General features: G+C 42.3%; 2 protein-coding genes across 3 annotated transcripts; both read right to left on the reverse strand.

Annotated features, from left to right (window-relative positions):
- Positions 1 to 14,695: 14,695 nt before the first annotated feature.
- On the reverse strand, positions 14,696 to 18,926 carry LOC113354357 (sugar transporter ERD6-like 7). 2 transcript variants are annotated; one of them, XM_026597707.1, is made up of 18 exons: positions 18,466 to 18,926; positions 18,127 to 18,189; positions 17,568 to 17,657; positions 17,390 to 17,449; positions 17,206 to 17,271; positions 17,054 to 17,119; positions 16,849 to 16,924; positions 16,675 to 16,691; positions 16,487 to 16,579; positions 16,317 to 16,397; positions 16,156 to 16,240; positions 16,030 to 16,073; positions 15,878 to 15,940; positions 15,726 to 15,785; positions 15,594 to 15,647; positions 15,444 to 15,503; positions 15,238 to 15,352; positions 14,696 to 15,063 (listed from the first exon to the last, which is right to left on the reverse strand). In XM_026597707.1, the coding sequence occupies exons 1-18, from the start codon at positions 18,661 to 18,663 to the stop codon at positions 14,951 to 14,953; spliced, it is 1,404 nt and encodes a 467-aa protein (XP_026453492.1). In that variant the 5' UTR covers positions 18,664 to 18,926; the 3' UTR covers positions 14,696 to 14,950. The 2 variants fall into 2 exon arrangements, with proteins under 2 accessions (XP_026453492.1, XP_026453491.1); XM_026597706.1 differs by having other exon boundaries at positions 16,675 to 16,739.
- A 904-nt stretch (positions 18,927 to 19,830) lies between these two features.
- On the reverse strand, positions 19,831 to 22,375 carry LOC113350161 (probable LRR receptor-like serine/threonine-protein kinase RKF3). Its single transcript, XM_026594252.1, has one exon. The coding sequence runs from the start codon at positions 22,222 to 22,224 to the stop codon at positions 20,341 to 20,343; it is 1,884 nt and encodes a 627-aa protein (XP_026450037.1). The 5' UTR covers positions 22,225 to 22,375; the 3' UTR covers positions 19,831 to 20,340.
- Between the last annotated feature and the right edge of the window lie 453 nt (positions 22,376 to 22,828).

Here is a 22,828-nt window from a genome sequence, read left to right on the forward strand (position 1 = left end):
GTGGATGGAATGGCATGGCATTGGCACGATGGTGCGGCTGGCATGGTTGGCATGCCTTTGGCGCGGAGATGTGGCTGGTATGGAATGCCATTGGCACGGTGGTGCGGCTGGCATGGTTGGCATGCCTTTGGCGCAGTGATGTGGCTAGCATGGCATGCGATTGGCACGGTGGTGCCGCTGGCATGGTTGGCATGCCTTTGGCGCGGAGATGTTGCTGGCATGGCATGTCATTGGCACGATGGTGCGGCTGGCATGGTTGGCATTCCTTTGGCGCGGATATGTGGATGGCATGTGCATGGCTGGCCATTGGCACGGTGGTGCGTCTAGTATGGTTGGCATACCTTTGGCGCGGAGATGTGGCGGGCATGGCAGGCCATTGGCACGATGGTGCGGATGGCATGGTCGGCATGCCTTTGGCACGGAGATGTGGCTGGCATAGGATGCCATTGGCACGGTGGTGCAGCTGGCATGGTCGGCATGCCATTGGTGCGGAGATTTGGCTGTCATGGCATGCCATTGGCACGGTGGTGCGACTGGCATGGTCGGCATGCCTTTGGCACGGAGATGTGGCAATCATAGCATGTCATTGGCACGGTGGTGCGGCTGGAATGGTCGGCATTCCTTTGTCGCGGAGATGTGGCTAGCATAGCATGTCATTGGCACGTTTGGCTAGCATGCGTGGATGGCATGTGTAGAGAAGATGCCATCCAGTACCGAGGGCCCTGCCGTGGAGCATGGCATATGCATATAAAAGGTACCCAGGTAATTTCACGCAGACATGTTGAATGGTTCAATATATGTGCTAGTGGTGACATTATTACTCAAGTGTGACGTCACTGTTTGACTAAGGTTTTACGATTTTAACCCTAAGATAAAAACAACTATCAACATTAAGTCCCATGTTTAGCTCGGAACATGGGCTTTGTTGAGAGGTAAGCATAAGATGGTGACATACAAGGACAAAATCGAAAAGGAAAGTCACGAAGAGATGGTCAGGAAGATCCGTCTAACCTTTTTCGGGAGGTAAGGAGAATTCGTGATTCTTGTGTTGGTGGCTTTGCGTGGATTCTGATCGTGGTGCTGCTAGCTATGCCGCGAAGTGGTAGAGGTGGTTGCTGGTCGGGATGCAAACAGTTGGTGTCAGCTTGGCTAGGCTAGGGAACGCGGAGTTGTTGGCGTTGCTGGCTTGGTCGGATTGGAATGGGAGTCGCAGGTATTGTGCGGCTTGGGATGGAGCCACATGCATTGGATCGGCTTGGGATCGGCGCTGGCTTTGCACGGTGCTGGCTTGGCATAGCGCGAGTGTTGGCGTCTCTTGCTGGCCCGGTTGCCTCTTTCCATGCATGGCTCGGGTAGGAAATCCTTTCCTTATTCATATCCCAAAGTATCACATCCGTATGAAAGGTGTTAGCTCTCCTCCTCATGTTATACTGCCAGTTTCGCTTCCAAGTTCCAGGGCTGGCAGTAGAGCAGTAGCAATAATGCAGGCCAGCATGTTCTAAATAAGTACTTCCACGTTTTTTTTTTATCAAACCCTAATTGACTCACATAGACAAATATCTTTTCCAGCCGATATCGCGCCTTAATTCACGACTGGTAGAAAGTTTTCCTTTTCCTTTTTCGGATTTCATCGCTTTGCTGAACATAAGAGGTGATCTTGAATCCTTCGTTCGTACATATCGTCTTGAAATTACGTCTATCCTCTTTAGAGGTATCTTCTCGTGATTTCTCCTGGTTCCCCACTCTGTTTTCTTGTTCATGTAGATTGCTGGTGCAGATAGAGTGAGAACTTATCCCATATTTTGATTTTGTGGTAGATAATGGGATCTTCCAGTGAAAACCGTACCTATGACTCTTCGGAGAGAAGCTTTAGGATCGACGAAAACTGGTTTTCTTCTCATGATGAGGCATTGGGCAGAATTAATTCTCTGTTTGGTGAAGCTGGCGAAATTATCACTACATTCCTTTCAACTATTTATGTGGAGTGCGGATGCATGCTCAGGATTTCATGACTCTGGTGGACATGGAGGAAAAGCGGAGAAACGATGAAGCATCCCAGCGTGTTGAGATACCTCAGGGAAACGAAACTTCTTCACAGCCCAGCGCTGGGGCTGAACAACTCGCCTCTCGGTTGAAGCGGCGGAAGACTGAGTCTATGAAACTTATAGGGGAGAACCAGCTTAATTTCCCTTCCAGAGATGGTGTCATAATCCTTTATGATGCGGATGAACCGGGACACCCTCGAAAGCCCGCTGAAAAAGCTTTCGAGGAAGACGCCGTTGTGGTTGACGAAACTGATGCAGCTTTTGGAGTGGACGCCGAAACTGCTGTCAGGGACGTTAGAAAAGCCATGGTGGCATATGCTGAGACGGTTGTCGAAGTGGGTGTTGTACATGAGGAAGAAACTGTTGCTGCTGAGGCGGTTTCCGGGTGGGATGTTGGAGTTGCTGTCACGGAAGCGGCTTCAGAATGGAACGTTTGTTGTCCGGAAGATTGTTGGGGAAAGTGCTTGAAAGGGATCTGACAGAGGCGTTGGCAATCCGGGCGTCTGCTTTCGATGACCAGTTTCCCTTTTGCCGTTTCTCTTTGGCGTGTAGCCGCTTTGACCTTTCACAGACTCATTTTTATCTTCTTTGTATTCATGGTGAAGTTAGGATTTTTCCAAATAACATCCCGCTTATTTAGCTTCTTTGAATAAAACCTATTTTTTGAAAAAGCCTTCATCAAAATAAGTTGTTTGATATTCCATACCTTTCCTGTCGTCTGATGATTCCTTGTATATTCTTCCCTTCAAAGTTTCGAGTAAAGTATTTTTTGCAGGGCTTCGACTTTTCTGGTCGTGATTTGATGGGTAATGGTTCCCTGATGATTCGGGATTTATTTAGTGTTTTTCCTTTGTGATTCAAAAGACTCGTTAGAAAGGAAAGGTATGCTTTTTCAATAGGAATCGAAAACCCAATTGAGAATGCAAACGTTGCATTCATCTTGGAGGAAATACAAATATTGAGTGGAAAAGGAAATAGCTGAAGGGAATACTAAAAGGAAAAAAAAGAACGATGGAGGGGAAAGTAGCACGGCGCTTCAGGTATTTAAGGGCTTGAGCCATCGTGAGTGAATCGTCTCGCCTTCCAACTCATCAGCATTGATGAGTTTGCAGTAACTACCTAAGAGGACGTCTGCCACCAGATATGGCTCATCTTCCCTTTCTTCGAGCTAACCAGTTCGAACAACCATCCTTACTGTTATGTTTCCGACTTGAAATGAGGTCGCCTTGACTACCACGTCTCCAATTTGAAACGAGTTTGAGTGTTGTGTAACTGTTTGACTCTTTATCCCATCATCTTTGACTGCAGCTTCCAAATTCTGGGTGAAGCGTTTAAAGGGCCCAGCACCCCACTGACATCTCTTAAATGTGTCCGTGTTGATAATCGGATCGAGTCCCTACGACGGGTTAAGAGAAGAAGTGACTGGTTGCAGTGAAGGTTGTTTGACCAGACTTACTTGCGTTTGGGATCTATGAGCGAGCACGGACAGGCTTTCCTCGGGTAATCGAGTTTCATTAGTAAGTTGTTGATACGGCAGCAGGTTGGACGGCTTGTTGGAAAATCTTTCGGGCGTTGAAACTGGCAGAGGGGATGCTCCCAATTTGGATTTGTTGTCGAATACCCAATAACGCCCCAGGATCCTGTCATAACTTGAAATTTCTTTGATAATGTGGAATTTGTCACGCGTTATAGCATCTCCCATCTTGATTTCGAAGCTAATATAGCTGTATGCGTTCATCGCTTCTCCTTCTGAATTCTTGACCACGGATGGGGAGTGGGTAGCCTCTTGCTTCAAAATTCCCGAAGCTCTCAGAATCTTGATGGTAATGATATTGAAGTCACAGGCTGCATCGATCAAAGTGTTGTCGAGCTCAGTGCCCCTTAGATAGGCCGTGGTTAGCAGTCCCCAATTGTGTTTCTCAGCGTTGTCCCCTAAAAGAGCCGGGTCTTCTGGCGTAGCTTTCGTAACCGGAAAAAGTCGTTTGCCCGACACAACACGATTGAGGGATGTGAAGATGTCTTGACGCTGCATCTTGGAAAGGTAGAGAATTTCGCACACATGCTGCATCATGGATTGTACAGTTTCGTGTACGGAGTCCCCAGAGATTCCGCAATTTTTGAATGGAGGGGGATCTCTATGCACTCCCTCATTTCCCAGCTGAAGTTCCCCTGCCTCTACTTTCTCCTTGAAGATATGATTTAGTCTGTTGCAGTCGTTGGTCGGGTGGTGAACAAACCGGTGATAGCGGCAGTATTTGGGGTGCTCCATCTCTGCCTCGGTCGGTGGGCGTCTGGGGTTGGTAGTCTGATGACATCGTCCTGGATCCATGTCTCTAAGAGTTCGATCACTTCCTCGATCGGGAACGGGAAATCCAGGACGTTTTTTCCAGCTTCATGAAGACGCATGGGAGCCTTAGCGGCGGCCCTCCGTGGCGGAGCCTCCCGTTGTACTGGTGTCGCGCGCTTAGGATGTTGATCTGCCACTGGGGCCTTTCTTTTCCCTCCTTCGTCCACTACGCTCCAAGAGGAGGAACCAGTGTTGTATTGCTTGTTGACGATACGTCTACTTCCTCGAGTTTCGCGTACTTCCTCACCTCTAATTGGCCTGGTTCTTTCTAACAATATTGGTGCTGTCGTGGCCGATCTTTTGGCAGCCTCATGGAGTTCGGAGAACGTCTGGAACCGCAGGTTCTCTAGTAAGGCGCGATAGATGGGAGTCATATCGTTGATGCAGGAATTCACCAATTGTTGTTCGGTCACGTTTGGGTCGTGACAGTATAGCGCTTGAACCCTGAATCTGTTGACAAAATCATTTGAATATGCGTTATCTCGTTGGAACATCCTTCTTAGATCCGAGAAGGTAACCTTCTCAGACACGAATAAGTACTTTTTGTAGAAAGTTGTAACCATGTCACCCCATTTGGAGATGTTGTTGTACCACATGTATGCTCTTCCGGTAAGCGACTTCGAAAACTCCCTCATACGGAGGACGTGGTTGTATTCGTGTTCTCCTAGGGACTCTAAGAATCGAGAGATATGTTCACGTGCGTTCCCGGTGCCGTCGTATAAGGTGAATTGAGGAGAAGTGTATCCTCTTGGAAGAGGAATTCTTTGTATTTCAGGCGGATAAGGGGGTTGATGCTGATGCATGTCTACATCATCACTTTTGATTGGACTCCGAAGAAGTTTCTCTAAATCTTCTCGCTTGACGAAATTGGACGGTTGATTTCTCTCCAATGGGGTTCTGGCGTGAGTTTCTTCGTCTACAAAGGTAAGCCCTGCTGAGGTGCCGGCGCCAGAGGTATTGGAGGTGTTCCTCACCGACTCTGGATGGCGCGGATCCTGTGGTAGCCGCTCTGTTAGAGTCTTGAGAAAGAAAAGTACGTCTTTATGAGTCGAAGCCATGTCTGTCTGGGCTCTAGCAAGAACCTCACGTCTTTCCATAAAATCAGCAATGGTGATGTAGGGGCGGCCTCCTCTGGCTTTTCTGGTTCCTCGTCGTGATGGTGCAGTAACTGTGGTCCTAGTGATGGTCGGAGGTGCCATACTCGACGAAACATTAGGGGCGGCAGCAGCAGCTCTGGCCCTGGTGACTGGTGATGTAACACCTGAAGGGGCACTTTCTGTATTACTAGGATTTGTAGGCAGCGTAGAAGCGTTAGGGGTGGCAGCAGCTCTGTCCCTGGTGATTGGCGGTGTAATACCCGAAGGAGCGCTTTCCGTGCTGCTGGGATTAGTAGGCGGCGCGTTAATGCCGCTGGGAGGAGTGTTAGCAACAGGAACGATTTCCGCGCTGGTATTCTCAGGGTTCGTTCCTGACCCGGATCTAAGTTCTACCATATTGAGTTTGGAATTGAAAGACGAAATTGAAATCTAGAAGTTGATATTGCAACCGAGAGACTGATCTCCCACTGTGGTCGCCAATTGTTTGAGGGTGAAAACAGTTTCTGCTGATTTCGGTAATTTCTTGTGAGAGTGAGAAACGAGTCTAAACCCTAAACTATGTACTGCAAGGGAGTACTTTAGATTCGAGAGATCAATCTATACAAATCCGGCCTAAACCAAGAAGTGGCCTTTCCAGACTTGCTTCGGTCACAAAAGTGAATGAGAAGGGTTGGTCTTAGGGAGTGAAGCGAAGAGAGTGTTGAAACCAGAATAGTTGATTCGGGAAGAGAAGTTGTTTGACGACTTGTATCAGAAAGTGGAAAGCTAACATATTGGAAAGTTAACAAGTGATTTCTGAGTATTGTATTCTCATAACCAAAAACTCGTCCTTTGGCGGAAATAGGTGAGACCTATTTATACAAGTCGCAACAAAAACGTAGCCTATTCTCGTCAGAGGTGGAAACGGTTGAGTAAATGAAAGAAAGCGGTAACGGGTAATGCCTGGAATTGATGTTTCCATAATGAAGAAAACGTTTCACCATTACTTCCTGTATTTACTAACCCCCTCACTCTTGTGACACTTTCTTGTAACGGGCATAGCGTACGCCGCACGCTGTAAACCGCAAGACCAATACCCTGATGGGCATCCCTCAGTTTGTGACATGTTTTGATGTCTCGTGTGTTTTCGTGGAAAACGTGTAGCATGTTGCTATTGTTTGGAAAGTTAAGATTGAGAAGCTTTCCGGTTCGGTGGTGACTTTGGACGGCCGAGATTTCGCATCTTGGGAGGAAGGTTAGCCGTTGATTGTGGTTACCTTCCGTTGGTATCCAGTGGCGTTTCCATGGTGCCGGCATGGCTTGCGCATGCTCTTGGCGTGAATAATTAGGGTTTGGTGTCGTGACCAAAGAATTGGCGTAACTAAGTATGTGTCGTGGCCAAAGAGTTGGCATCGTAGCCAAAGGTTTCCACAAGTCGTTTGGTGGAAAGTTTGTACGGCTAAGATCTGCATCTCAGGGGAAGGATAGCCGTTGATTGTTGCAACCTTCCGTTTGTCATCTAGTAGCATGGAGGCATGGCCGACATGGCTTTGGCTTGGGCAACATGGCTTTGGCTTGGACAAATTAAGGCTTTGTCGTCGTGGCCAAGAGTTGGCACCGTGGCCAAAAGATTGCCACAAGTCATTTGGTGGAAAGTTTGTACGGCTGAGATCTGCATCTCAGGAAGAAGGACAGTCGTTAATTGTTGCCACCTTCCGTTTGGCAGCCAACGACATGGAGGCATGGCCTGCATGGCTTTGGCATGGTTTAGGCACGGCCAAGCTAGCATTTTGGCATAGTTTTAGGCGCGGCCAAAATGAGGGATTGGCATTGGGACAAAAGTTGCCACGTGTTTGGTGGTGAACTTGGATGGCTGATATTTGTATCTCAGAAGGAAGGGTGGTCGTTGATTGTTTCAACCCTTCGTTTGGTAGCCAGCGGCATGGAGGCATGGCCGGCATGGCGTTGTCGCGGTTTAGGCGCGGCCAAGCTAGGATTTTGGCATAGTCTTAGGCGCGGCCTAAAATAGGGTTTTGGCATAGTTTAGGCGTGGCCAAAATTAGGGCTCGGCATTGGGCCAAAAGTTTCCACGCGTTTGGTGGCAAACTTGGACGGATGAGATTTGTATCTCAGAAGGAAGGGTGGCCGTTGATTGTTGCAACCCTTCGTTTGGAAGCCAGCGGCATGGAGGCATGGCCGACATGGATTTGACATGGTAGGCGCGGCCAAGCTAGGATTTTGGCATAGTCTTAGGCACGGCCAAAATTAGGATTTTGGCATAGTTTAGGCGGGGCCAAAATTAGGGCTTGGCATTGGGCCAAAAGTTGCCACGCATCTGGTGGCGTACTTGTACGGCTGAGATATGTATCTCAGAAGGAAGGGTGGTCGTTGATTGTTGCAACCCTTCGTTTGGCAGCCAGCGGCATGGAGGCATGGCCGGCATGGCTTTGGCATGGCATACCATTGGCACGATGGTGCGGATGGCATGGTCGTCATGCCTTTGGCGCGGAGATGTGGCTGGCATGGCATGCCATTGGCACGGTGGTGCGGTTGGCATGGTTGGCATGCCTTTGGCGCGGAGATGTGGCTGGCATGGCATGCCACTGGCACGGTGGTGCGGCTGATATGGTTGGCATGCCTTTGGTGCGTAGATGTGGCTGGCATGGCATGCCATTGGCACGATGGTGCGGCTAGCATGGTTGGCATGCCTTTGGCGCGGAGATGTGGTTGGCATGGCATGGCATGCCATTGGCACAGTGGTGCGGCTGGCATGGTTGGCATGCCTTTGGCGCGGAGATGTGGCTGGCGTGGCGTGCCATTGGCACGGTGGTGCGGCTGGCATGGTCGGCATGCCTTTGGCGCGGAGATGTGTCCGGCATGGCATTCCATTGTCACGGTGGTGCGCCTTGCATGGTTGGCATGCCTTTGGCGCAGAGATGTGGCTGGCATGGCAGGCCATTGGCACGGTGGTGCGGATGGCATGGTCGGCATGCCTTTGGCGTGGATATTTGGCTGGCATGGAAGGCCATTGGCACGGTGGTGCGGCTGGCATGGTCGGCATGCCTTTGGCACGGAAATATGGCTGGCATAGCATGCCATTGGCACGGTGGTGCATCTGGCATGGTCGGCATGCCTTTGGCGCGGAGATGTGGTTGGCGTGGAAGGCAATTGGCACGGTGGTGTGGCTGGCATGGTCGGCATGCCTTTGGCATGGAGATGTAGCTGGAATAGCATGCCATTGGCACGATGGTGCGGCTGGAATGGTCGGCATGCATTTGGCGCAGAGATGTGGATGGAATAGCATGTCATTGGCACGTTTGGCTAGCATGCGTGGCTGGCATGTGTTGAGATGATGCCAATCAGTACCGAGGGCCCTGCCGTGGAGCATGGCATATACATAAAAAAGGTACCCCGGTAATTTTACGCAGACATGTTGAATGTTTCAATAAATGTGCTAGTGGCGACATTATTACTCAAGTGTGACGTCACTGTTTGACTAAGGTTTTACGATTTTAACCCTAAGCTAAAAACCACCATCAACAGCGGGTACCTTCGTCGGCCTACCCCTTTTCTTTGGAATCGGCACTTCATCGGCTTGTGGTGTTGATTCGGAATCCGTCATTTTTTTTTTGACTTGATAGCGGTAAATTATTCGGCCTACCCCTTTTCTTTGGAACCGGAACTTCATCGACTTGTGATGTGGATACGGAATTCCCCGTTTGTTGTTGACTTGATGGCGGTTCCTTTCTCGGCCTACCCCTTCTCTTTTGAACCGGCGCTTCCGCGAACCTTGCTTCCGAAAGCTCACATCCGGTTGGGTCTCGGTTTTTACTTGCCTCGTCTTCACATTCGCGTTGACTCATTTCTTTCAATTCTTTCCTTTGTTTTCTCCTTGTCGTTTTAATTTGTGGTCTACCGGGCGGATCTCCTTTTGTTGGCTCTTCACTTTGTGCTATCCATGGGAGTGTAGTTAGCCTTAGTTGTCTCAACAATACTTGTCGGCTATCCGAGTTTCCACGTGAGTAAGCTTCATAGAATTCCTTTGCTTCTGAAGTATCTCATGGTGATTGTCCGGGAGCTTCCGTAAGGGGAGGGTCGAAAGATAATTGCTTCCAAAATTTATCAATAACCTCAATAGGTATCACTTCTTCATACTTCACAAGCATATGACGACACGGAATCCCCAACGAAGACATGTCGGGACAAATACACACATCACTCGGTCTGCCGTAGTTTTTCTCCTTTTCCATTTCTTTAATCATATGTTTTATTGCCCATTGCGAGACGTTGAATTATATTCCTTGGAGCAAATTACGATATCGAAGATGTGATGTCATCCTTTCCATTGATATTTTCTCAAAGGCCTTCTTGATCCTATCGATATCTGATTAAAGTATTGCTCAAAATCCTCGTGACCGTAACCACGTTTCCTTAGTCAGACTGGATGAGATCTTTAAATCTTCCATGAGCGGACTCCGCAATACTAGTTGCTTCATTCCCGTAGTGTCTATACCGATTTGTCCATGCACGCACAAATATTTCCTTGAACTTAGCCAACACTTTATCCCGACAGTACGAGACGGCACTTGGGTACACTTCGTTATATTTGGCACTAAACATGTTCAATCTGTTTTCTTAAATATCCTCGGAAAAAGAAAAATAAACTTTCTCCCAATACTTTAGAAATTCCAACCACTTTTTATGATTTTCGTCGTGTTCTTTGTCTACTCGCTCTTTAATCTTTCCTCTTTCATCTTCTTCTTGTTCGGTGATAGTTTCTTCTTGAGAACATCTTCCTCTAGTTGAGCAATCATTCTTTTCTTAATATCCTCCTTAAAGGGTTCAAACAAAGCATGACAATGTTTTGTCACATTTTGACTTATATGATACGTACATAGGAAATTTGTGCATCCGGAAATACGTCGGATATAACATTCATTAGTGCGTCATCTTGATCGGTTATGATGACCCTCGGAAATTGATTTTCCGGGAAAAATAATTTCAGTTGTCGTAATGCCAAATGATAATTGTAATCCCTCTCGTTTTCCATTAAACACCAAGCCAATGTGAATGATACCTTGTCTGATGTTTTCCCCACGATGTTGAACAACGGCATGTTGTATTTGTTTGTCTTGTAGGTGCAATCTATCATAAGAACACCACAACATGTATGAGCCAATTGTGAAAGCAAAGGATGCGCAATGAATATTTGAAGTGGCTTGTTGTCCGGTCCTCTTTTAATGATACGCGTGTAGTTGTGATCCCAAGTTATCTTCTAAAATTCTTGCATAACGGTCCTCCCTTCCCATTCCACCCTTCTAATGGTTGCTTGCGCGCTATAGATTGTGCTTAGATAAGAAACGTACGTCTTATCCTTTTCCTTGAAGCCTCTGAGAATCACTCGTGGTTTGATACATGCTTTGGTCATTCTCTTTACATCATCGAATTCATGAGGTTTTAGCTTCGCAACTAGGGAGTGACCAACAAAATCTTTCGGATCCCGGTGGTTATGACAGACAAACCACACCGTACAATCCCATTCCTTTTCGTTGGTTTATTTGTCTCTTAAATAGAATACAAGCTTAAAGGGGAAATCATCCTTCCTCGTACGAGTCTTGTATACCCTATTAGTCTTCTTTGGTTATATATAACCATTTCTCTTATGGAAATCCTTCTTATTGTATTTACCACTTCTCTCGCAAACCATCTCAAAACGATAATTTGAACGTTGGGTATTCCTCACCAGCACACACATGTGTTTAAGTGTCGTCTCTTTTGCCCAAGCAATTGCTTCTTCTGGAGATTTTATTCCCTACATGAGGACAACAATGGAAGATTATAAGGTTCATTACAAGCAATCCCCACATAAAGTTTTAAAGACTAGGTGAAAAGTATTGTTTGGTAACATACTAGAGGTGTTTTATAGTATTCGGACGTATCCGGACCAAGCAGTTTGGAATTTGTTGGATCAATGTAGGGAACAATCTAAGGAATGAATGAAAAGAAAATTGAATTAGTTCACAAAAAAATTAAATTAGTATACTAGTTTCGGCATGCTCGACGACACTTCCGCCAAAATAACCAAAGCCGGAAACAAGTGTCGGCCTTCAAGAATAATGTTCCGGCATTTCGTAAATAAACTTGAAAAAGAGGACCTAATTTTAAAAACTATCGGCATTGTATTTTCATGGATATTAATGCCAGAAAAGATAACACCGGCATGCAAGATCCACAACGATTGAAGCCGGAACATGCCGTCGGCATGCTCGATAAATTTAACACCAAGCCGGAAAACTACTACCAAAGTGATTAATTTCTGGATGTTTTTTTAGTGGTACGGCATTCTTGAATATGTAAGGTCCCAAGCCGGTAGCCGTTTCTGGCATGGTACTTAATTTTCAAACCATGCCGGGATTTAGTCCCGGCGTGTTAGATAACTTTTATACCACGCCGGTACCTATGTTCAAAATTCAATTAACTGCTGGATGTTTTTCTTGTGGTACCTGCATGGGAAGTTAGGAGAGAACCATGTCAGTTTGAATATTCCAGGGAATATTATGTGGTATGTAAAAAGTTAACTGCGTGCCGGCATGGTTTTTTTGGTTGAAGACAACGCCGGAAAATGTTTCAAAATGGGGGATAACAGTCGCCGACATGCAAATAGTATGAATATCATGCCGGTTTTGGAGTTCCGACGTAGTATTCATACTACGTGTATGCCGGCACCAAGCTTTTTCAGAGAAAAAAAGGCGGTTTCAAAAAGAAAAAAATCAAATTTTAGACATCTTAGCAGCATTACTTGTGTGTTGGGGATGCTTGTATGTTGAACTTGTTTACTTTCTTGGGTTGGTTCTTCAAAAAACACTTCATGCTCACGAAAATCATGATCCAAGGGTGTTGGTTCATCATATAATTCCAATTGTGAGATGTTATCATTAACCGAAGATTGAAGATATGATTGTTGTTGTAGTTGAGCTAAAGATTCAGCAGCTGCAATTCTCTCCTCACAATCATCTTCCATTTTCACAAAAAAATTTCCACCCGAAAATAATTTTCCCTCCTTCTACTCTCAACTCACTCACATAAATTCAAATAAAAATACATACTAATCTATCCCCAAATACTTAAGATTTCACTAATTATTATTAACCATTAAACGTGATTAGTGAGGGCTAAATTAGGAATTAAAAAAGTAATTACATAAGGGGTGACCCAGATTTGATATTAGGATCCCTATTTTGTCATGTAGACATATCCCCCAATTAGTTTCCATATCCCCCAATTGCGTGTTCTTATAAAAACTCTATTACCCCTAGCAATTATTTATTTTATTTTATTTATTTTATTTTTTTATAGCATGTAACATTTTACTTCATGGAAAAATAAAGGTTACGTGGATGTTTACAAGATAATCAAGAACATCATAAAACAAGAAAATTAAAATCCAAATATGAATACGAATAAAGATACAAATTACAAATAAATCGCGAAGTGAAAGAGCGATGAACTGCAACAGTATCCAATTTTTGTAGGGAGGAGGAAGGATGGTATAAACCGGAATAAAATTCGACCATTTAAGATAGTTATCTTCTTCAAAAAGAGATGCTTCTGAAATAGAGAAGTAATTTGCTCTAACCATTGTTTGAGACGAACCCGGATGCCCTAAATCTCTTAGATTGAAGGTGAAATCGCAGCGCCGCCGAGTTGAATCATTATTGTTCTTGAATAATACAAAATAACAAACCACATATCAACCAAAATTACTAGAAATAGTCATCTTGGAAACGGAAATAAAATCACAATAAAGATGAAGATATAAATCGCAAAAAAAAAAAAAAAAAAAAAAAAGATGCAATCGCTCCAAAGGCGGAAAAAATGTCAAACGACATCAAACCAATATTAAAATCCTACACTAAAAACTAATACAAATGAAAATAAAACAAATTCTTTGCTAAGATATAACCCAAAACGGATTAGATCTGAGTAAAAGGATGGAGACAACTTAGAAGAGTTTTTAGAGTTTTTCTTTTTCTAAGAGAGAAGAGAAGCGAGAAAAAAGTTTTTCAATACCCTAGCATATCTACAAAATTATTAGATATTCTATCTACTCCTATGTGCTTGAAATTCCTGTCTTGTAAAAAAGGAAAACTACAGATTATATCATTTACTATGCCTCTGGGTCCAAGAGCATAGCTCAGTGGTATCTCATCAACTCCAGTAAGGAGGAAGTCAGGGGTCCCGCTCCCGTAAAGATTTGTAGTAGATTAGTTGTATAGTGGGTTTACCGATGTTGGGTCTGGCAGTGGGACCAGTCCAACTGGCTGGGTTCGGGTAGGAGCTTGGGTCCGACTTTCGTGCATCAAAAAAGAAAAAAAAAAGAATACTATGCCTCTGTAACGATACATTGTAACTGCAACCATTAATTGCCTTCGCCAAGCCTTCAGAATCCGTCTCAACGATTATTCTTCTGTGTCCCAAAGAGACATCCCCTTAGGATGCTTCTTAAGCTGCAAGACACTCCACTTGCTGAAACCTGCAAGATTTCGAGCCGTTAGACTTATACCAACCAAACCGTGTCCTTAAACACACCACCACCACCACCACCACCACCACCACCACCACCACCACCCCACCCCCCCCCCCCCCCCCCCCACCCCCCCCCCCCCCCCCCCCCCACACACACACCTCAACCGATTTCTTGATTAGAAATTCCTTATCGGTCAACTCAGATCAATACATCCGTACCGGGAGCAGGTTTCGAGCAGAATGGTTTGGCCGCAGTAATCTGCGACTGATCATTGATTAGCAGCAGCCCTTCACATTGCAGTATTTGCAGACAAACATCTTGAAGCAAGATCACGATACTTCAGAGCTGATCGATCGGAGAAGAATCTAAGACCCCCTTAACAAACCAAAACTGAGTTTCTTTTTGTATCGTCATCAATGAGAGATTAGCATGCGCTTCTTCTTATATTTTAAATGGTATATGAGCATCCCATCTTTTCTAATCACCGCCAATGGAAAAGAAACCTAAACTACCTCTAACCCAACCCCTGAACCTGAAACCTCCAATTTGTGAAACCCTAAAACTAACCCAACCCCTTCACTCTAATTTCTATGCCTAACGTCTAGATTCTAAACTCAAAAACATTTACACAGATTTACTCTTAACTTGAGTTCAGAAAACAAAAACAGAAAGCTCATATCTGTTTCAAATTGATGGCATGACAACGCACAAAATGGTTATAGTGCTGCTACATAAGAATTGGCATCACAGGGCTACAGTTAGAAATATAGGCCAACACAGAAGGTTTGGTTTTGATATTCAAAAATGTTACCTGAAAATTTAATGCTACTACACTCTCTTCTTTCTTTTCTCGATTTTAATTTAAAAACAGAAATAGGATAAGAAGAAATTTTTTTGGAATGACTACTTTCTCAAACAATGGTTTTAAGACCACCATTCATTTCCCCTTCTACAATCAGTTCATGGAAGCTTGAATTTCTTCTAGAGTTCGGCCTTTTGTTTCTGGTACTATCTTTGCAACAAATAAAATTGCTAATAGATTAACCGTCGCGTAGAGTAGAAATGTACCTGACAATTACAAATTTTATAGCAAGTCAGATCTTTCTTTCTCAGTGACAGTAATTCAACGGACCGTGATGACAAAAACAACTGATAGTCATTGATGATATTTTCAAAGAATATTCGTTGCTGAAGAAATGACTACTAGTTAAATGAGTGATATGCTAGCCTTTTTGTACTTACCATAAGAGCTCCAGCTCATGAGGAAGTTGAATGTAAAAGAAATCACCCATGACCCAAACCAGTTCACCAGCGTAACAAAACTTCCTGCTGTTCCCTTCACATTTAAGGGGAATACCTGAAATGAAAAACTCAATATTCAGTTAAGAATCGGGAAATCTAAACTTCACAGTTTCAATGAGAAAGACAAGCTTTTCTATTAAGTTTACCTCTGACATTATAACCCAAGGAACTGCACCCATCCCCACGGAAAACGAACCAACATACATCTGATCACAACAAAAAATCAGCCAGTAAACATTAAGTATAAAGACGACAGACTTCATGTACACAATGACTTCTATTAATTTCTTGCTTACAAGTATGCCAGTGAGAGTGAGTGCAGGTACCCACTCAAGGGACAATTCATGAGCCTGTAAAAAACAGGATATATTCAGTAAGAAGAAACATAGCTTCGGGTGCCAAAAGTTATGTAGGTCATCAATGATTACCTTCATGTAGAAAGAAGTTGCAACTAAGAGACAGCCGATGATCAATCCAGATGCAGAGACCTGGTGTACCGAATCAATGTTTCTTAAGTTCATGAGGATAGAGTAGTACAAGTGTTTTGTTTTACAGAGACCAATAGAATTGATTTACTTACAAACAGAAGAGGCCTTCTTCCAGCTCGATCCATTAAAGTTGCTCCTAATCCTGTTATTGGAATCTACAGAGTATGATACATAAAAATAGTTCACAATTTGGGTTTAAAATGGGGTTTGGATTTCAGAGTTTAGATTGAGAGCTGGAAACCACCTGAATACAGGCATAGATAACTGTACCCATTGCAGATGGATATCCTGGAATGTAACGTTTAAGAAAAAACAGTTATTACAGGATATTAGGCAACAAAAAAGGTTTACAGAACCAAATGGATTTTACCTGCAGACTCGAATATGTGGCTTAGGTAAAATGAGACTCCATTGATTCCTCCAAATTGTTGAAACACCATCAAACCAACACCAACCTAATTACGAAATTAAGCTGTTATCATCCATGGCACTACTTAATTGCAGATTAATCGGCTAAAACTAAAGACTCACAGTGACAGAAACCAAGTATCTCTTCTGAAACAAATCAAGCATTTGGGACTTCGGAAGGTGTTGAAGAGTTTGTAGGTAGTCCTGTCAAGAGCAACTTTACATGGTCAGTTCTTCATTACCCCTACCTTCAATAATTTTAGTTTCAGAAGTGAGATATAAGTTAAACTGACTTGAATGTCTTCGACTTCCTGGGAAATATCAGCATCTTTACCACGGAGTTTGCGTAATGCCAATTGAAACTCTTTTTGTTGTCCGACTTTTGCCTGGAACAAGGACGCATAATTTGTTGATATGTTGTCAATATAATAATTCATCTTCCTTGATTAAACATATATAGGCATGCTAAATTTTGACTTACCAGCCATCTAGGAGACTCTGGGATGAGAAATAGACCAAAAAGTAGAACAAAGCATGGAAAAATTCCTGCAATTAATACCGACTTTTAGTCAATTATCAGCATGGTAATCCTTGCCACCTGTCAATCTTTTGCTCTTTCTAAACATGTTTAGCTTTTGGAGTAGGTAAAACCTACCAATCAATGCTAGTGTTCTCCATGACACAACTGTTCCTATAATGAACGTAAACGATACTCCGGTAACAATCATGAGCTGGAAAACAAGTTGATAGTGAGTATTTTTGAACTTAAAAGCTAATACTTACTTAGCAAAAGACCAACTGTCTTATTCTAATTTTAAAATAAAGAGGGAAGAAAAACGGACTTGGTGTCTATTCCATACCTGATTCAAAGTGGCAAGGCCTCCTCTAAGATGCTTCGGTGCGATTTCAGCTATGAACACGGGTACCTGCTCATTCAGCAAAAGTCTTTTATTCACTATCTATGACAATTGGCAGCAAAATAAGTAAAGGTAGGAAAAAAATATAAGCGCACCACATAAGAGAGGAGACCCATGCCATAACCTGAGCACACTCTTCCAATGTAAAGTGATACAACCCCCTGTGATAATTAACAACCATATAATGAATCAGATGCTTACTGCTTGTGTCATAAAAGTTTACTAGTGAACTACCCTGTAATTTATGATTCTTGAGACTTGGGATGATGAAATAAACACCTTGGAGAAGTAGATAGCTAACCATCCTTCAATGCAGAAAACAGCCGACACCCTCATTGCCTGTTCAAGTCAACAACAAGTTACGAAACAGGAAGTGGATTAGGAAAGAAAAAAATGGTAAGTCAAAATCCCAAAATAAATTGCATCTCAAAGCAACTTCCATTGTTAATCAACTCACCCCTTTTCGGCCAATGGAGTCGGTAATTTTACCACTTGTTATCGCACCCACCATGGCACCAATAGTTGCTATTGATCCAAACACTGAATACTGTAAAGTTATGGCGAAACAATTGATGTTATTTCCAGGAGTTTTTGTATTCAACACATAGCAATTAATAAAGTGAAATTCAAATTTTCTATTCTGACTCTCAGGGCTGAGATTTTAAACAGGTAGGGTGCAAAAGCTCGTAAGGACGAACAGCTGGCGGTTGGATTGGGTTTGAATATTTCACAATCCTAATTGGAGTTCGAAATTTTTTCATACAGGATAAATAATGACATTGAGAAACACTTGCTAGAATCTAATATGAATCCAAGCAGTGCAGTAGAGCTGTAGAGGTTAAGGAGTGAGTTTGTTTATAACTATTTCAACTCGAAGCGACTAAGATTGGCTGCAGGTACCAATGTAACGCGATTGACTAATTTTCCGAAGATTGAGCTGAAAAAGAGAAAAGTCACAGATTTGGAAGTATAAAAAATTTATAAGTTCAATAAAACCACAGTAAGTACTAACAGACCTCGGATAACGACAAACCAAGATCACTTGTGATTCCAGACTGGGTAGGTGCAGAAAACCCAATCTACAAAACCAAGAACTCCTGCTTATTAAAGTAGAGGCCAAAACTGAAATCTAAAATCAATTAGAAGAAATAAAATCCAAGCATAGTATGTGCGCATAAACAGTAAGGCGCCTATACTATTAAGGAAAACTTAGAAAATGGGAATGAAATAAACTGTTCATGGCAAAATTTCGATGAACTTCATTAGTTTAAGAGAATTGCAGTAGGTTGGCCTTGAATGTGATATAACTTACCAGTACTCATTAAAATAAAATAGTTCCAGTTGGTATTACTTACACAAGTTCCGAATGCGAAAGACCCACAAACAGCAACAAAAGTGCTAAGCAAAACCATAAACATAGAGCCTCCACTATTATTATTTTCCAACAGATGAGCTTCTACATGAATTGAAACCTTCCTTTGCATGATAAGTGGCTCTGCCATCGATTCCTGCTGACCGCTATTAAAGTTCTCCTCGTCTTGAGTAATATTCATTTCTTCTATCTATCTCCTTAGGCAAAAATAAAGGAGATGAAGAAGAAAGATGATCTATGCAACTTTGGATGAAATCCCCTTTTGCTCACCCTTTACATAGTTTGCATCTCATTATGTAATATAATCAGTTAGAGACAGAAAGAGCATGTGAAAAGTAGCTGTCACTCTATATGCATGCAAAGTCCGTCTGAAGGACAAGACTAGATATTCAAGAGAATATCAATAGGAAAGTTGAATATACAAGACTGCTGATCCAATCTTTAAAACAGTCACTGCCGAAGAAATTAAACATGTTTTCTTGTTCTATTATTTTAAATAACTTCCATTGATCTCATTTAATTTGACTCTTTCTAATTTTTTATCGGTTCCACTGTTTGGAAAATTCACCTAATAATACTTCATCTAACGATCAGAAAATCCCACCATTATCTATACAATGTCTCTCTAGCTTTCGAACTGAAGTTCATATTATGTTAGATAAACAGAAACCGATCAATCTCATTCACTGTAGACCCTTTAATCATTTTTTTTATAACTGACAGTTAAAACTGATGATCAGAGTCAATATTGACCATGTCTAATCCTGCAAGATATTACACTAACAAAAAATTAGGTCATAAGATGAGAAACTTGAGGTCTACCCATCCCGATTCTGGACTTATTAGACGCATAACTCTGATCTGTATTTTCTGAATCTAGACAATTGCATATCAATTCTGAGCCATACAAATCTTCATGTATTTGTTATTGCAAAATAACTATTTCGACTTGGTTGCACTCATTACCAAATAACCATGTATACACAACCAATTAGATATAGGGTATATGCTGACCTATAAGAATCTAGAAAAATGCACATGGAATGAGACTGGTGTTGTCTGGATCATCTGCTTGCAGAGATTTTTGTTTTTGGCATTATTAAATAAGCAAGTTTAGTAAACTAATATGTTGATTTGTAACAGCTTACAAAACAACCATAAGTTTGTCTTTATTTAAATAGTCAGTTAGACTAGATACGTAGATGGTGGCCTGATTGAAAATATAGTAGTGGTCAGCAAGTTGGTGAGGCTCAGGTTTTGAAGTTGGTGCTGGGGCTAACAGTATTTGGTCCTTATAGTTTTATAATAGAGAAAGAAATTGATTAATTAGTAGAATAAAGATAATAAGTAAGAAAAAAAATAACCACACATTATGTTTTCCTTAACACCCAAGAAAAATTTACATATATGCATAATTTAATCAAGACCAGGCTGCACATTTCGCAGGGTCCTTCGAGGTGAAATTGCCACCTAAATGAGTTTAATGTTGAGCAAGAAAAATCCCCAGAAACAAAAAACTGAAACCCATAGGGACAAAATAAGTGTTCTTATGTGACTGTTACTAAACAAACAAGATACTAAAATGTACAGTTTCACCCACCATCTCACATCCAAATACAAAATCCTCATATCTATATCCCCTAATCTTTCACGTTATATATTAAAGAGGAAAGGTCTGGATTTATGCATTGTATTATACATTTCTGGCTTCAAAAAGTTCATGTGTTTTGTAGTGTGAGTCAATGTTCCGATGACATACCGGTGGTGATGGGAGCCGTTGAGCAAATGTTGTTTGAGGCGTCCAAAGGCTGGTTACTTTTGTAAGAGCTTTGACTCGTTGATTTAGAAATGATTGAGTTCATCCGCTCTGCCTCTGGTTAGAACTTTGATTATGACCTTCAGGGGTAAATGCTTGGTAACCAGTACAACTAGAAAGATAACCAGAACCACCAGATCCACTACTGCTTACAGATCTTTCAATATCGCTGATCTCTGCTACAATTGATATAGGTCGATCAGGAATTGCGGGAACAGGCAAATTGGTTTCCATTATCTTCACAATCTGATCCATAGTAGGTCTAGCATATAGTTGTGGATGGGAACAAAGAACCCCAAGCAGTACATACTTCTCCATGATTTCTGGTGAACCCAACTCTGGCATTCCTTCTTCTATAACATTAAGTGCTCTTCCTCTTCTTACTTGTGACCATGCCCAATCAGTCAAAAGCGAAGTCTGATTATCAGTAGTAGATGTAAGAGCCTTCTTCCCACTCAAAAGCTCAAGAAGGAGAACTCCAAAACTATAAACATCACTTCTCTCTGTCAACTGCCCATACAAAGCATATTCAGGGGCAACATAACCCAATGTCCCAGCCACTCTTGTACTCAAATGAGTCACACCCTCTGGCGCAAACTTTGCAAGGCCAAAATCTGCCACCTTGGCATCAAAATCCTCATCCAAGAGAATATTACCAGCCTTTATATCCCTGTGAATGATAGATGGTTGGGCTCCATAATGCAAATAAGCCAAACCCCTTGCCATCCCCAGAGCGACCTTTTTACGAACAGCCCAACTCAACTTCTTCTGCACAGACCCAAATAGATGATCGTGAAGGCTTCCATTTCTCATCAAGTCGCATACAATTATCCTCTGGTGACCTTCATAAGGAGTAGTGGCAGTACAATATCCTCTTAATGCAAGTAAGTTCACATGCCTAACACTCGCAATAACCTCGACTTCGTGAGTAAAACTCGGATCACCAGAAGCAGAACAATTCTTAAATCTTTTTAAAGCTATTTCAGTCCCATCAGGTAACACCCCTTTGTACACATTCCCATATCCTCCTTTCCCAACTATATTATCTCTATGAAAATTTCTAGTTGCTCGTTTAATCTCATCAAATGTATATCTAACAAGTGTAGTACTATGACCAATTGACTCCAACCCAGAAAACGCCCTTGTCATAATCTTGACCCTTTTCTTCTTTCTCTTCAATTTCTTATGCCTCGAAAACAAAAACAACAACCCACAAATTAATCCAACCAAACCAATCGCAAAGCCTACCGAAATCCCAACAATCAACCCTTTATGCTTCTTCGTCCCCGCCCCAACCCCAGTCAAATCAAGTGAAAACAAACATTTAGTAGTGTCATCATCTAATGGACCGAACTGATTAACTAAACCAGCAACATAAATAGCTGGATACATACTACATTCAGTAACATTACCGACTTGTGAACCATTCAAATAACTCGCTTGTACTTGCGATAGCCTTGTATTACACGACGCACAATTCGAATCAGCTAAACTCGGATTACAATACCTATACACATCTTGTAACAAAGTATTAGGAATTTGGTTCTCAAATTCTGATTTTGATGTGATATTCATACACCCTTGAGAAATCCAATTCTTTTCAAACCCACAATTTTGAAGTATTTTAAAATTGGGCACAAACTCAGAAACAAGATTTTGATAAGTATCCCAGCAAGATTGAGAAGAATTTACAGGAGGCAAGAAATACCCACTTTTCTTAAGATATTCTGACTGTACTAAGCGTAATCCTTGTAGTATGTATCTACAATCCATTGAGTTGTCGTCAAGGTCTGAATTTTTTGATAATTGCTGGCCGAAATTTCTGAGTATAGTGAAATTCATTGGACATTGTTGAGATGAACATGGCCCTAGTATAGAGTAGAACAGGAGGAGATAGAAGCAGAGGAAGAGTGAGAATTGGGACATTTGGGGTTTGAATAGTGGAAATTAGGGTTTGGTTGTGGAATTCGGAGGTTGGTGATGATGATCGATGAGAAAGGGGGAATTCATTTTGTTTATTTAAAAGAAAGAGAGAAAATGGAGAAATTAAAAATAAAATAAAATAAAATGGGTTGAGTGGTGTGATGTGAACTGTGAAAGATAGAAGGAAATGACATTACGGAAATATAACAGCAGCCGGTTTTGACAGTGCGTCAGCCTGATGATAGTAGTAGGTGTCTAGGTGATAACCTAGTTAGCAATTCGGGATTCGGCAAACGTACGGAACGACAAACGTACGAGTATTATACGGTTTAGTAAAATCCAGATTCGGTCCAAAATTCGGTCAACGGGACGTGATTCGTCATTAATTCGGAACGACATACGTACGTGTATAATTCGATTTATAAATGTGAGTTCGGTTCTGAAAATTCGGTATCTATATATAACAAATAATTTGTATTTATAAGGTCATAGACCAATTTTTATGCATATGTGTGAGTTATTTAAGGAAAAAATAAACTCAATATGATGATATTAATAATATATACAACATTAGTTATCCAAGAGGACGTCGTATGGTGGTTTAGAT

Source organism: Papaver somniferum, chromosome 2 (assembly GCF_003573695.1).
Source record: "Papaver somniferum cultivar HN1 chromosome 2, ASM357369v1, whole genome shotgun sequence".
In the NCBI taxonomy this organism is placed as follows: Eukaryota; Viridiplantae; Streptophyta; class Magnoliopsida; order Ranunculales; family Papaveraceae; genus Papaver; species Papaver somniferum.